Genomic DNA, 13,377 nt, shown 5'->3' with positions numbered 1-13,377 from the left:
TTTTCGAAGCAACTTTTTATCAGGTCCTCCCATGACGAATGGTAACGAGTACAAAATCTGTCCATCTCTTCAATGTATATCAGTTGTCTGTTCTGTTTTGTAGTGCGCCTCGACATTTAATTAAATCATATTGGTGCTAATTTTATTTATGAAAATTTTATTATCTGGTTCATAATTTTCCACCTGCCGTTAGAATTATGAAAGTCAATTTACAAAAAAGATGTGATGTGTAAAGGAAAAATGTTTGCTCTCAGTGATTCTATGTACAAGACAACGCTAGAGCCCCTCCTTCCCTCACTTGACTTGTAGGAGCGATTTTATGGCTTTGTATACTGAGACCATTGTTTGGATTCCCCTACTCCCTGCGGGCGTAACCTTAACCGAATGTGTACGGGAACCCTCTCACTTCGTTTCCACTAGTGGGTCCTGAATGAAAAAGACGTGTTTCTGTGATGTATATTTGCGCTGTGTGATTATGAAAAATGTTTGCCTAAATTAATTATTGCTTTTGACTTTGTTTCAGATGATCACTCGATTGATATTAATAAAAATATTCTACTAGTTGGGAATGTTGTGTGCGTTGATTTCCGCTGTAGCAAACAATATAATTTGCATTTCAGATGAGTTGTTTGCGACTTCTACGTGTATTGCAAAGTTAACATAAAACGATGTAATTAAATTTGTTTCTCGTTTTCGAATTAGTATTGTTTCTATCACTGAATAAACTTGACTTTCACTCGATTGATATTTTGTGAGTTGAGAATAATGATTGCCTAATAGTTGTGTCTGATCTGAAATACATTAAATGTAACGTTTCTCGTTGAGTATTGTTTGCACCGATAATATTTTCTCGTTTGCTTAGAAAGTCTATTCTTAGATTTTTTTTTATAGAATTCTTATTGTGTTCTTTAGAATCGAATAATTCCAATGTCTATTTGCGATTAATGAAAAATTTCGCCTCTGTACACCAGTCCTAAGAATATTTCCTTTTTGGAGGAAAGAATTTGAAAAAGAGAGAGGATTTCCCCACCTCGCAGATTGACAACAGGCTCCCCGCTTTTTGGGCTGTATAGATGGAGAGAGTGACCCCACCAGTCTGCATAGAGGGAGAGAGTGACCCCACCATGTCTCGAGTCTGGTTGTAATTATTGTAAAGCTGTGGTGCTTGTTTGGATACCTCTGTCAAGGTAAGTGCCTGAGTAGGATATTGTTAGCTCGCAAGGTTGATTTTATGATAGTTCAAAAGATATATTATTTCCAATTGTAATGTTTGCTATTATTTTCCTGTGTGTTGTTTACATGTTGGCAGATGCATCGTTCAAAGCCTTTCTCTGCTATTCATTCGTGCATGTTTATCGTTTTGATTGATTCTTTTTCAATTATTTTCCTGCATGTGTCTGTTGTTTACCGTTGGTAGATGCACCGTTTAGAGTGTTTCTCTGCTATTCATCCGTGCATGTTTCTTGCTTTGTTAGATTGTTCTTCAACTATTTATCCTTTGTGTACCTCTTGTTTACGTGTTGGATTTTGACTCTCTATTATCTGTTTGAGTAATATTTTCCTGTCTGTTGTTTACACGTTGGCAGATGCGCCGTTTAGATTGTTTCTCTGCTATTCAGCGTTAGCTCTGTGCTGTATTAAATTATTCATCATGTGCTGTTCAAAGTGTTTCTCTGCCATTCATCCGTGCATGTTGATTGTTTTGATAGATTCTTTTTCATTTATTTTCCTGCATGTGTCTGTTGTTTATGTGATGTGTTTTGGTTCTCTATTAGCTGTTGATCGTTTTTCTCATTATTTCCGTATGTCTATGCTGTTTACTTAATAAGAAATTGATTAATTGTGTAATGTTGGAATAATCTTCCCTATTGCGCTCGAAAATGTTCATAATTGTCAGGTGTACGCCTCCCGTCTTCAACAAATCAGTGCAGATATTATTATAGCTGATTGTTGGCTAGGAGCGTGCTACGCAGTGAAGTTCATTTTTTAATATATTTTCTGTGTTGAATTCATAAAACAAAGTGTCTCTTAGAATGAAAATTGTATGGGGAAGTCACGAGGATGATTTTATGATATTTAAAATGATAGTCTCCTCCTCTGTTGTTTTGATTAACCAATGTATTGTTATAGATTTTATTTCCTCTTGTGTTCGTGTCCCATGGTCTTCCAGGTTCTCTGCTGTTCACGTACATCTGTCAGAACTTCCCGCTATTGCACTGATGGTTCTCACATATAGGAATATTAATTTTCTGATGAGTTTGATTTTTTCTTCTGATTTTTGAATGATAGATTACTATGTTGTTTTGATTAAGAGTAACTTCTTTGTAGTGGTGTAGATTTTATTTCCTCCTGTGTTCTTGTCGTTCGTATTCCGCGGTCTTCCATACATCTATCGGCACCCGTCTTCAACAAATCAGGGTAGATATCATTAGATCTGGTTGTTGGCTAGGAGCGTGCTATGTGGTGAAGTGGAATATCTTCTTTGTAGTGGTATAGATTTTATTTCCTCTTGTGTTCTTGTCATTCTTTATTCTGTTTGTTGGGTAGTAGTGTGCTATGTGGTGAAGTGGAATATCTTCTTTGTATTGGTATAGATTTTATTTCCTCTTGTGTTCGTGTCGTTCTTTGTTCTGGTTGTTGACTATGAGCGCGCTACGCAGTGAAGTTCATTTTTTAATGTATTTTCTGTATTGAATTCATAAACCAAAGTAAGGTTTGTAGTGTCTCTTAGAACGAAAATTGTATTGTGGAAGTCAGGATAATGATTTTATGATATTTAAAATGATAGTCTCCTCCTCTGTTGTTTTGATTAACCAATGTATTGTTATAGATTTTATTTCCTCTTGTGTTCGTGTCCCATGGTCTTCCAGGTTCTCTGCTGTTCACATACATCTGTCAGAACTTCCCGCTATTGCACTGATGGTTCTCACGTATAGGAATATTAGACTTTTTATAATAAAACTTTTAATTTTGGTTGTAATCATATTGATTAAAAATATATTCTTTGATTAAATGTGTCATAATGGAATACTAGCTGTTGCGCATGAAGCTACATATCAGAACATTGTAATTAAAACTCCGCTATGGTTGGTCATGTTAGACTTTTTATAATAAAACTTTTGATTGTAATTGTATTGATTAAAAATATTTTCTTTGATTAAATGTGTCATAATGGAATATTATCTATTGTTCTTGAAGTTACATATTAGAACTTTGTAATTAAAACTCCGCTAGGTTGCTCATGTTAGACTTTTTATAATAAAACTTTTAATTTTGATACACACACCACCTGACAAAAATTGCGAACGAAGTCGTCCCAGGGTGAAAAATCGCCAAAGATGTGGTCCGATGTTGTCAGTGTGCATGCCCCTACCTGCGCGCCGCATGAAAAAAATGCGAACGAATCCGGCCCAGGCTGAAAAATAGCCAAAGAAGTCAGTCCAGTGTGTACAATCATAAGTGTACGCCTCCAGTCTTCAACAAATCAGGGCAGATATTATTAGAGCTGGTTGTTGACTAGGAGCGCGCTATGTGGTGAATTTTTTAATGTATTTTCTGTGTTGGATTCATAAAACTAAGTAAGGTTTGTATGGGGAAGTCACGAGGATGATTTTATGATAGTTAAAATGATAGTCTCTTCCTCTGTTGTTTTGATTAACCAATGTAGTGTTATAGATTTTATTTCCTCTTGTGTTCGTGTCCCATGGTCTTCCAGGTTCTCTGCTGTTCATATACATCTATCGGCACTTGTAATTAAAGCTCCACTATGGTGGTCATCTTAGACTTTTTATAATAAAACTTTTAATTTGATAGTAATCGTATTGATCTTCTTTTATTAAAAATGTGCTACTCCTTCTGCTTAATTGAAAACTTGCGTGATTATCACTAATAAAATACCCCTTCAATGCTATTGCATCAGATTTTTTGGCTGAGTTTTTCTCCTTCACGCAGAGTCATAATTCCTGACACTAATGACTTTAATAAATATATTTTCACCTGTACTTTTGTGTATGGCTATCCTTTGCATGTAAATCACCTACTGCACACCTGCTGTAGCGGGAAAAAAAATTGCGATTGAAGTCGACACTGAATGAAAAATGATGAAAGAAGTCGGCCCAGGCTGAAAATGTGAGCTGGCAAGCGCGCACGCAGCCCTCCGGCCACGCTCCGCCTACTGGTAAGAGCCTCCACCCGAGCGCCGCCTGCCACACGCGAGGAAAAATACGCGAAAAAAGTCGACGCAGATTGAAAAATGACGAAAGAAGTTGGCCCAGGCTGGAAAATGTGAGAGGGTAAACGCGCACGCAGCCCTCCCCTCGCCGATAAGCGCGCGGACAACCCTCCGCACTGGCCCCGCGCAGGGAAAATACGCTCAGGGCTCAGGGCAGGGGTGCCTTAGTTTGGACAGCAGTTTAATGGGACAACCCTCTTTACTACTATGAGTTTCCATTGTTTTCCGAAAGGTAGAGGTCCCATGCACGCGTGGGTGAATGGGTAGATGCTACATGCCTGGATTCAGTTAACATGCCTTCAGGAAGCAGAAGAAAGCCTCTCCCTGAATGGGCAGAAGTAAAAGAAAACGGGAAAAAGTTAAATCTGAAAAGCTCAAAAAGTCAAGTTAAAAAGTTAAAGTTAACAAAAAGTTAGAAGTTAATGTAATTAACCTGGGCTTTTGTTAACAGCCAACACTACAATAAAGTGTGAAACAATAAAGCGGCAGTTTTCCGTGTGACGTTGCATTAAGATTGTCTTTCACGTCGCATCTGGACAAAATCTCTAAAATAATCCGGATTAAATTGTGTGGATAAAATTAAAAAAATCCACCGGACAAAATCCATGTGGATTAAATCCAAACAACCCTGACCGTTGATGTTTCATCGTGTCTTCGGTTGGAGCGTGTCGGTGTTTTACCCGGTTTTAATAACGACCGTGAGTTCCTCACAACCGGGGTTCCCTCCCTTCGGCATGAAAAATACCGCTCGCGTGAGAAGAACGACGACGGAAAGGAGGTCGAGCATATAGGAATAGACGAGGGACATTGCGAATTATACTTAGAAGAGAGGCAGAATCGAGAGAGTGAAATAGAAGCGCATCCAGGTAGAAAGCATTTATTCAACGGTAAATCAATAACAAACCAAATTGTTTCTTCCCTCTGTACTCTCCATCCCAGTAAACCAAAAACGTCTAATGGACATCCAGAGGATGGTACATTTGACATTTGGGATGCCTAGTAAATATCCAAATGTGTCCACGTTACAGTCCATAGATGTTCCATGGATCGTCGGAAGCTCGTCCATAACTGTATAAATGCAGGTCCTCTAGTACCTACTGGACATTTGTTACATCCAGTGGACGTGTTTGTGAGGCATTGCGACGTCTAATATACGTCCTATCAATGTTCCTACCAGATTAACATACGGCAATATATGGACCGGATTGCAAATCTACTTTGTCAGCCATTTTGTGTACATGAACAGCGCAAGTGCCGTAGCCGTGGCCGTACCTCACCCGACACGGCTTGGGCATTTCTCAGTTGCCTCTACTGGCGTACTGGATAGAACATGTACTAAAATACCAATAGTTGCGGGATGTTTGTTAAGTGTAGTGGGGGCCGAAAACGTTTGTAACGGAGGATGTATTTCTGCAATTAATATGTACGTCTACAATTAGGCAAACTGCCCGCTAACATTTCTGATATTCCTCCCTGACAAATATTGTGCTTTTAATTCAGGCTATTGTCCATGATAAGGTTACCTACACAGCAGAGCTGTCAAACTGACAGGTTTCATGTATTGGTGGAAGAGTGCTACGTAGATACTTTGCAGAGAGCAGGACGCGAACAAATGGAAAAACTAGCTTTTACTTATTCTCCGATTTCTCACGTTCTCGCAAGATAGATTCGCTTTCTTCTAGCACTATACGTATATTTACTATTGAATTGATAGTCGAAACAACGTTTTGTAAACGTACGTCTATATTATCGTATGTTAATCCGGTAGGAACATCGACTGGACGTATATTAGACGTCGCAATGCCTCACAAACACGTCCACTGCACGTGACAAATGTCCAGCAGGTACATCCCGAGGACATGCATTTATACAGTTATGGACGAGCTTCCGACGATCCATGGAACATCCATGGAATGTAATGTGGATATATCTGGATATTCATTCATTCATTTCATTTATTTCTGTGTGTATCAGACGTGTGTATCTACTAGAATCTACACATCTACAATGTATCTACATTGTAATTGTGTATCTACTAGACATCCAAATGTCTTAGATATCTGGATGTTTCTGGTATGTCTCATAGACGTTTGTGGTTTACTGGGATGTTACAACGTAAATCTAAACAAAGATTTTGAAGCAGTACAAAGATCACCACTACCGCACCTGGGTTTCAACCCATTCCAAGCTCCTTTGATTTTCTCACGGAGTTAGCCGAAATTACATGGAACGTGTCTTGGTTAAGTACCGCTGAAATGCTGCCGGTATTGCCTCTCCACCGGCAGCCGGTGCCGGACAGACTATATAGCGGCCCGGTGGCAATACAATTACACGTCGAACACTGCAGACGCCATCGGAGTAGCGGAACGAGATATACTTCATTATTGCAACGAAGCAGTACAACGTTAAAGTGACCAATGCCGATGAAGTGACGCAGTAGCGATCAAGCTTACCAAAGCTTTCATCGAATACTTAGCGAATAAGGGAAAATTATGTTAATTGCGTTATTGTTTTTGTTGCGTAATTGTTATTGTTAATTATATTAGTCATGCGCTAAACCGTAACACCAAAACGTTACGTGAAGCTTCTTAAGTGACACCCACATACACAATCGGACAGACGCAAATTGTTCGTCAAAAAGGCTACAGCCGTATTCGCCCTGGGAGTCGTGATGGTCCCTCAATCAAGGTTCGGATTAATTTTCGCTTTCGATAACATACGGAAGGGAATGTGAAGCGTATCGCAACAAAATGCGAGACGTTCACACTACGTGGGGGTAGGGGCGAACGTTGATTACGGTGGCAAGACACGCATGAGGGTGCTTCCGCAGCAGAACGCAAGGCGTTCGCCCGAGCTGAACTTTTTCGACCCACGCACCGACCCCCAAGCAGAGAACCAGTCGCCACATGCCGCGTATGCGTATTGAGGCGCCTCACCTCTGTATAAGAGGAATGCCCGTCACGGTTGCGGAGTTGCCACTCCGGAGTTGGAATGATTTCGGAATCATTCCAACTCCGGAGTGGCAACTCCGCAACCGTGGCGGGCATTCCTTTCTCAGAACGGCGGGAACCTCGTTAGGGACGGAATGGGTATGGAGTAGGCCCCTTTTCACCGCATTGAAATGGACTGGCCTCGTTATTCCTACTGTAGTTTTAGTTTTAACCCAATGGTTTTTTGCCCTTGCGCCCCTTGAAGCTACGCCCGCGCATCTCACGTGCCCACGATGATTGACGTAAATAATAATGTCGAGTGTTTCCTGCATCGTTCAGCACTTAAAGAATAAAAAGATATTTCCTCGCTCACTCAAAAGATAATGCGGGAATACATGGGGCAATGAAAAATGCATGGAAATGGGAACAGGCGCACAGTTTGCCGGATGAGGAAGAGGCAATAAAATAAAATAAATAACGGACTCATGGAGAAGCTGCCGCTGCTGGAAACTGTGCGCGTGAAACTGACCTCTGGAGGGACTTTCAGAACTGATCGCCAATTCGGTTACAAAGATTACGAAGGACCTTACTTGACACTATTCAAGCATGTAAATTTCGTGTTCCAAATCGAGCAACGCGACAAAACTACATATGTTTGACAGTGGACAAGTTTGGGCCATCTCTCCCCCGTTGCGTAGTTGCGAAGCCTTGTTATATTGTTTTTAATTCGAAATGCTTTTTCTTATTTTATTGTACTTCGAAATTGTTCATTATTTGTTTTAGTTATTCGTCAGCATTCTTTCAAAAAACACTTTTTTCGCGTAATGTACGGGATGGAATGAGGTTGTAAACCATTGCGGGAGTGGGAGTCAGCAAACTTCTCGATCCCTTGGAACTGAAATGAATGGAATTAGCACGAATGGAATGGTCCATTTCTCGGAATGGGCTTGGAATGGAATGGGACACCCATTCCGCAGCCCTGATGTCAACATGGTGTCTGCAAACATGGAGCGCATGGAGGGTGTAAGGAAAGAGATGAACGATTCCTTAAATTTCCTTCGAAGTGGTTGGAGTTTCTGTCACGCCACACTCAAACGTGGACGCAAAGCTTCTTGCCATAACGCTTCGTGGGCAATGCTGAGTCACGAGAGACGCGTAGTGGCTAAAACTTGCGGTACCCAAACTTTGCTCGCTTTGCTTCTGGTTCCCTGCGACCCATCAGAATACAACATATCGCGTCAATATTCCCATCTCCCAACCGATTTCGCAATGCCACAAGCTTTTCGGTTTCAGCGCATGAGTAGTGACACACGAGACCGAATCTGAAATTTAATGTGACAGTTGATGTCGTCACACGCATTAAGACGGGCTATAAACCATCGCTGACAGAAAAGTAAATGCGAGACAAGAGGGGTGAGTTCCTATTCACTAAGGTGAGCTTGCTTTGTAGACGTCGTGGTCCGCTATACCACGAGTTTTCTTTTTCTCTCTCTCTCTCTCTTTTTTAAAATTCGGACGCAGAATAGTGGACAGAGCATAGTCTATGGACATCTGTTGTTTCTAAGCCGATTCGTGGCCCCCGCCGAATCTGTCATGAACCTCCTGAGGGTCCCGACCCACAGTTTGGGGAACACCAATCTAGCCGATGGCTTTTGTCGCACGCATCTGCACACTATGCAACGGAGTAGTGTGAACTAGTGAAGTAGTGTGAAAGTTTTAATTGCACACCATTCATTTACTTACACGTGAAGTCCCCAGACCGGTTCGACGGGATCTTGCGTAACGTTAACTGAACGATGTTTTTTTTCCGTTTTCTTAGGAGCAACAGTTTAAGCTTAATTTGCTTATAATCAGAGGACAGCATATAGGGGAGCGCTTATATTTGCTTAATTGCAGCACGAAGACCTAACCGACGCTCGGTACTCGGGAATTCTGAAGGACCTGTCATCCCATCTCATGGAACGCCATCAAACCGATAGGACTTCTGGGTACTGTGCATGGAACTACATAATTATCCTCCTTGCACTCATCATCTTGCTCATACTCGTCGGCTTACTATACCTGGCTTATAAGTACCGCGACCATGAAGATTCCACACTGTGTAAGACGACTGCGTGCTATATGTACCGAGACATGCTCAAAGACTCTATGGATTTTGAGATGAATCCCTGCAACAATTTTTATCAGTACGTCTGCAGCAGGTGGGACAAGAACCATAATGTCCCGACGTACAGGCAGCACTTAGACGAGTTCTTCAGGATTCTTTTTAAAACGCTCGAAGTGAAGGTTGCCTTTCAGCACCAAAGTGCTGTAGAGAAAGCAATTAGCTTCTTTCAGTCGTGTAGGAAAGCTATATTTGCACGTGGTCGCGAGAGTGGAGAGTATAAGACACTAAAGAGTATCTGGGTCAAGTGCGGTATCCTATGGCCAATAGCGAACCAGTACTCCAACATTTTGAGGACACTCATTTGCATATATGACAGCTTCTACGTGAGCAACGTTTTGGGCATCGAGAAACGGCAGGATACGTCGCTACCGTTTGTGTTTCCGGGCAGCGAGATCGCCGCTTTTGAACGCTACGGTCAGACAATCAAGAAAGTGAAACGATACCAAGAATATTATGAGAGGCTGAGAGATTTGATGAAAACCCCAGGTACGAAAAAAGAAGCGATTCAAACATACGAAGATTTTCTCCACGTTGAAGATGTTGTCCATCGCCACCTCTTGAAAGAGGAGTTTTCGACGGTTAAATATGCACGCATAAATTCCAGTGAACTCGCTGAATTGACGCCTAACATACCTGCGGCAGAGTGGGAACAAGTGTTCAAATCTGAATACCAACTTGAGAGCCCAATGGTGGACGTACTCAACACGGACTACATGATAGCATTTAACGAAGTATTAAGTGAAGTTGGTGCTGTTGAGCTTCATCGTTATGTTGGCTGGATAAATGTTCAGCAGATGGCCTCGTATATAAATTGGGAATTCTTTTCAACTTTCCTGGGAAAACGAGACCTAACCGTAACTGACCTGCAGCCGTGTCTCTCCCGCACTGAAGGTTTCATGGGCTGGGCAACCTTCGCGCGCTACGCAACTGACTATTTGGATAATAGCACCCGCGAAGACATGCATCACATCATTGGAGCCATCGGAAGAACTCTTTCTCAGAAATTGTCTTCTAGTACTTGGCAAGTAGACCAAGCCCCAGATGCTCACCAAAATGTTCAGAGAAGCTTGAATGGACTCCTGCTTTATGCTGACAGGTGAGTGATATGAAATGCACAGATGCAGAGATCCACATCTTAATATCCCTGAGCTAGATAGCCTCACGAGTGAAATTGCGTGTTCTTCTAAACCTTTGGATGCTTGATGACACAACTGTGCATATTCACCGTTTCTATTGCCCCAGTAATTGAATACTTTGGGGTGGTACGGGGGAGAAGCCCTTCCTTCGTCCCTCTCTAGGCCCTCCCTACTAACGAAGAATGCATCTATCTATTGCTAAGTACCTGTAATTACATACATTGCGTCAGTGCTGTCAAAACGCGGCAAATAAAAATACAACAACAACTTTATTTCGAAATGATGATGATGAAATGGGAGTGAGATAATGAGCCCCGTCACAATATGGATCGAAGTCCTATGGTATCCAGAAATGTGAAGGGAGCTTTGAGGTCAGGGCGTTGGTGGGGTACTGTGGCCAGGGACCAGGCAGTTTTGTGAGAGAGGGGGGCGAGAGTCCAGCTCGTTAAGGGATCCGGAGAGTACGGTCTGGAAGGTTGGTAGGCGTGTGTGTTGTGTTCTAGATCTTCTACAGCGTCGCAGTGACTGCATTGGGGAGAGTCAACTTGCCTCAAGCGGAAACGCCACTGCGCTGTAAAAGCCACATCGGGGCGCATTCGATGAACTAATGCGGCATCTCGACGAGAGGTATGTCGAAACATGCGGAAAGCCAGCGCTTAGCATGGCTGGGGGGAGAATATCAGCAGTCCTTTGGCGGGAAGCCAGAGGAGTCACCAGGTGTCGAAGGACGGAACGACGATTTCTTCTCAGCAGCGCAATACGCGTCCGTATCCGAGACGAGAGAACTGCTTCTGCGGCGTGTCGGCCTGTTCGTTCCCGTCGACACAGCAATGGGCTGGAACCCATTGGAGAACCAGTATGTGGAGGGCTTCGTAGACAAGGTTCTAAGTCATTAACACATCCAAAACCAACAGTGCGCATAAGGCTTGGATGCGAGAATTATCAGTTCCTTGCAGCGCACATGTAGAGTCAGTGAACACGACCCGTTCCCGAGGGGTAACATCAACGATGTGCTGCAGAAAGAAAAGTATGGCATAGAGTACCGCAGCTCTGGATGACGTTTGATGCGAAACCATCACATAAGACGTGGTCTCATCCAAGTTCCGCTAATTAAACTATAAACACAAATTAGTTGGCCAAAGTCGTCTTTCGAAAACAGCTTCCATATTAAATAATCGAGTTTTAAAGATTCGCACTCCTTCAGCAGCTATGGAAGGTCCTTCCATATGGGAGCGCAGAGCAGACGAATGTCTTTGAGCTCGTCTAATAGGGTTCGGAGCCCGGTATACGAAGTGAGAAGTCCTTGGTAAATACGCCGACTCTTCCGTAGTGGGTGTGAATTTTCACGCGGCCAAGCTACGTGAAACACGGTGCGGAGACGTATGACGCCAGTCTAGAAGCCACATTCTGTAAGCCGATCCGCCGATCAGAGACTTTCGGCGACCTCAAAAAACTGTCCCACGCACCCCCGGTTTGCAAAAGGTCCTCCGGCTGCTCCATGATCGGATTTGTCTGTGACGTTTTCTCCCATTTCCAGAAAAGGAATTCTGACGTACTCTCAACATCCTTCTTTCTATCTTGTCATGCATTACATCAAACTGCACAGGAAATACTCCGCCAATTCGCGTCAGATTTCCGGCCGTATCGTTGGTGATGAATGACGGGTGAAACGGCGCTATGGGTTCAAAATCAACAAGGCGGATGTGACAGTCCCTTTAAGGAACGAAGCCACAATGAGAGAGTATTTTTGAACAATTACTGCAGAGTAAGGCAGGGTCGACCTCTCAGATTTTTTTTCGTTCCAATATACAGGGTGTTTAAGTTAAATCCCCGGGCTAAATAATTCGCAAACGGGTGCACCAACCGCAGAACTTTCTTTTTTGCAAGTGTCTGTCCGATACCGCCTACAAGCTGCGCACGGTGTGAATGACGGGGAGGTGCTCAGTATTTAAATAAAAATTCACATGAGTCTCGTGAAAAACGTAACTTCTAAAGCAGGGCACCGTCGGCATTAAAATGGGTACCCCTGCTGGTACCTTCAGTGGACACCTTTCAGAGAAAAATCTGCCACCGGAGCGGCTCATTTCCTGCAGTAATTAATTGGTTTCGGTTTGCATACTTTTTGCCGCGGTTGGTGATGGTGAAGTGGAAAAAGACGCTCCTCAACTTCCTTATCTACCAATGAATTACGTATTCTTGAGCTTGCTTCTCAACGGGGAGTGCTCACGAAAAAGTAACAGCCCCGGACAGCAGACAGGCGTCGCTACCCCTTCGCCACGCATGCTGGTATGCGGATTGATACCCTCCCGTTTTGACTGATAGCGAGACGCTGTTTAGAGATACCGCATTCCTATCACCACGTAACGCTCGCTCAAGTAAACTGCAATTCGAGATATTACATAGCGAATATTAAGATAACGCGGAACAAATGAACAAGAGATTTACTTTTTTTTGTTTTTGGTTTAAAAGAAATGTAAGGAAACATGCACCGGTTCCTTCTCAGCCGTCTCAAACCTCTCCTTTATTAGTAGCGAACGGTGGAGAGCTGTCTTTGGCCCTGCGAGAACGGCACGTGCACTGGCTAAGGCAATGCCTCCCGCTGATCACAGCATGGTCCAGAATCGCAGCACGTCGGTCTTAATCACGCTGAAATATCATCATAAAGATGTGTGATGTATAAACTAAATGTTCCAGAAGTGTTCACTACACGACGTCCCTCTCCGTGTAAATAAAAAAATTAGCGAAAACTAGAAACTACAAGGCGTGCTCAAAATGCCTGCCTTCCGCAGCAAGACACATTCTGAGGCGTGTTTCTGTTGCTTCAATCGTCCTTTGTAATTGCTCCGTAGTTATCTGCTCACAGCACTGCTGTATCCGCAGCTTCAAGTTTGCCGGCGTCACCGGATCGCTGTC

The 13,377-nt window shown here is 42.9% G+C and overlaps 1 protein-coding gene across 1 annotated transcript in view; it reads left to right on the top strand.

Annotated features, from left to right (window-relative positions):
• LOC135368033 (endothelin-converting enzyme 2-like) overlaps nt 1-13,377 on the top strand; it is a 70,331-nt gene that overhangs the window by 35,492 nt on the left and 21,462 nt on the right. Inside the window, exon 3 of the mRNA XM_064601114.1 lies at nt 9,058-10,424. Coding sequence (XP_064457184.1) covers nt 9,058-10,424 — 1,367 coding nt within the window. The remainder of the gene's footprint in view (nt 1-9,057; nt 10,425-13,377) is intronic.

Source organism: Ornithodoros turicata, chromosome 1, assembly GCF_037126465.1.
Source record: "Ornithodoros turicata isolate Travis chromosome 1, ASM3712646v1, whole genome shotgun sequence".
Taxonomy (NCBI): Eukaryota; Metazoa; Arthropoda; class Arachnida; order Ixodida; family Argasidae; genus Ornithodoros; species Ornithodoros turicata.
The sequence above is the reverse complement of the archived record's forward strand: the minus strand, read 5'-3'. Positions and strand labels throughout refer to the sequence as shown.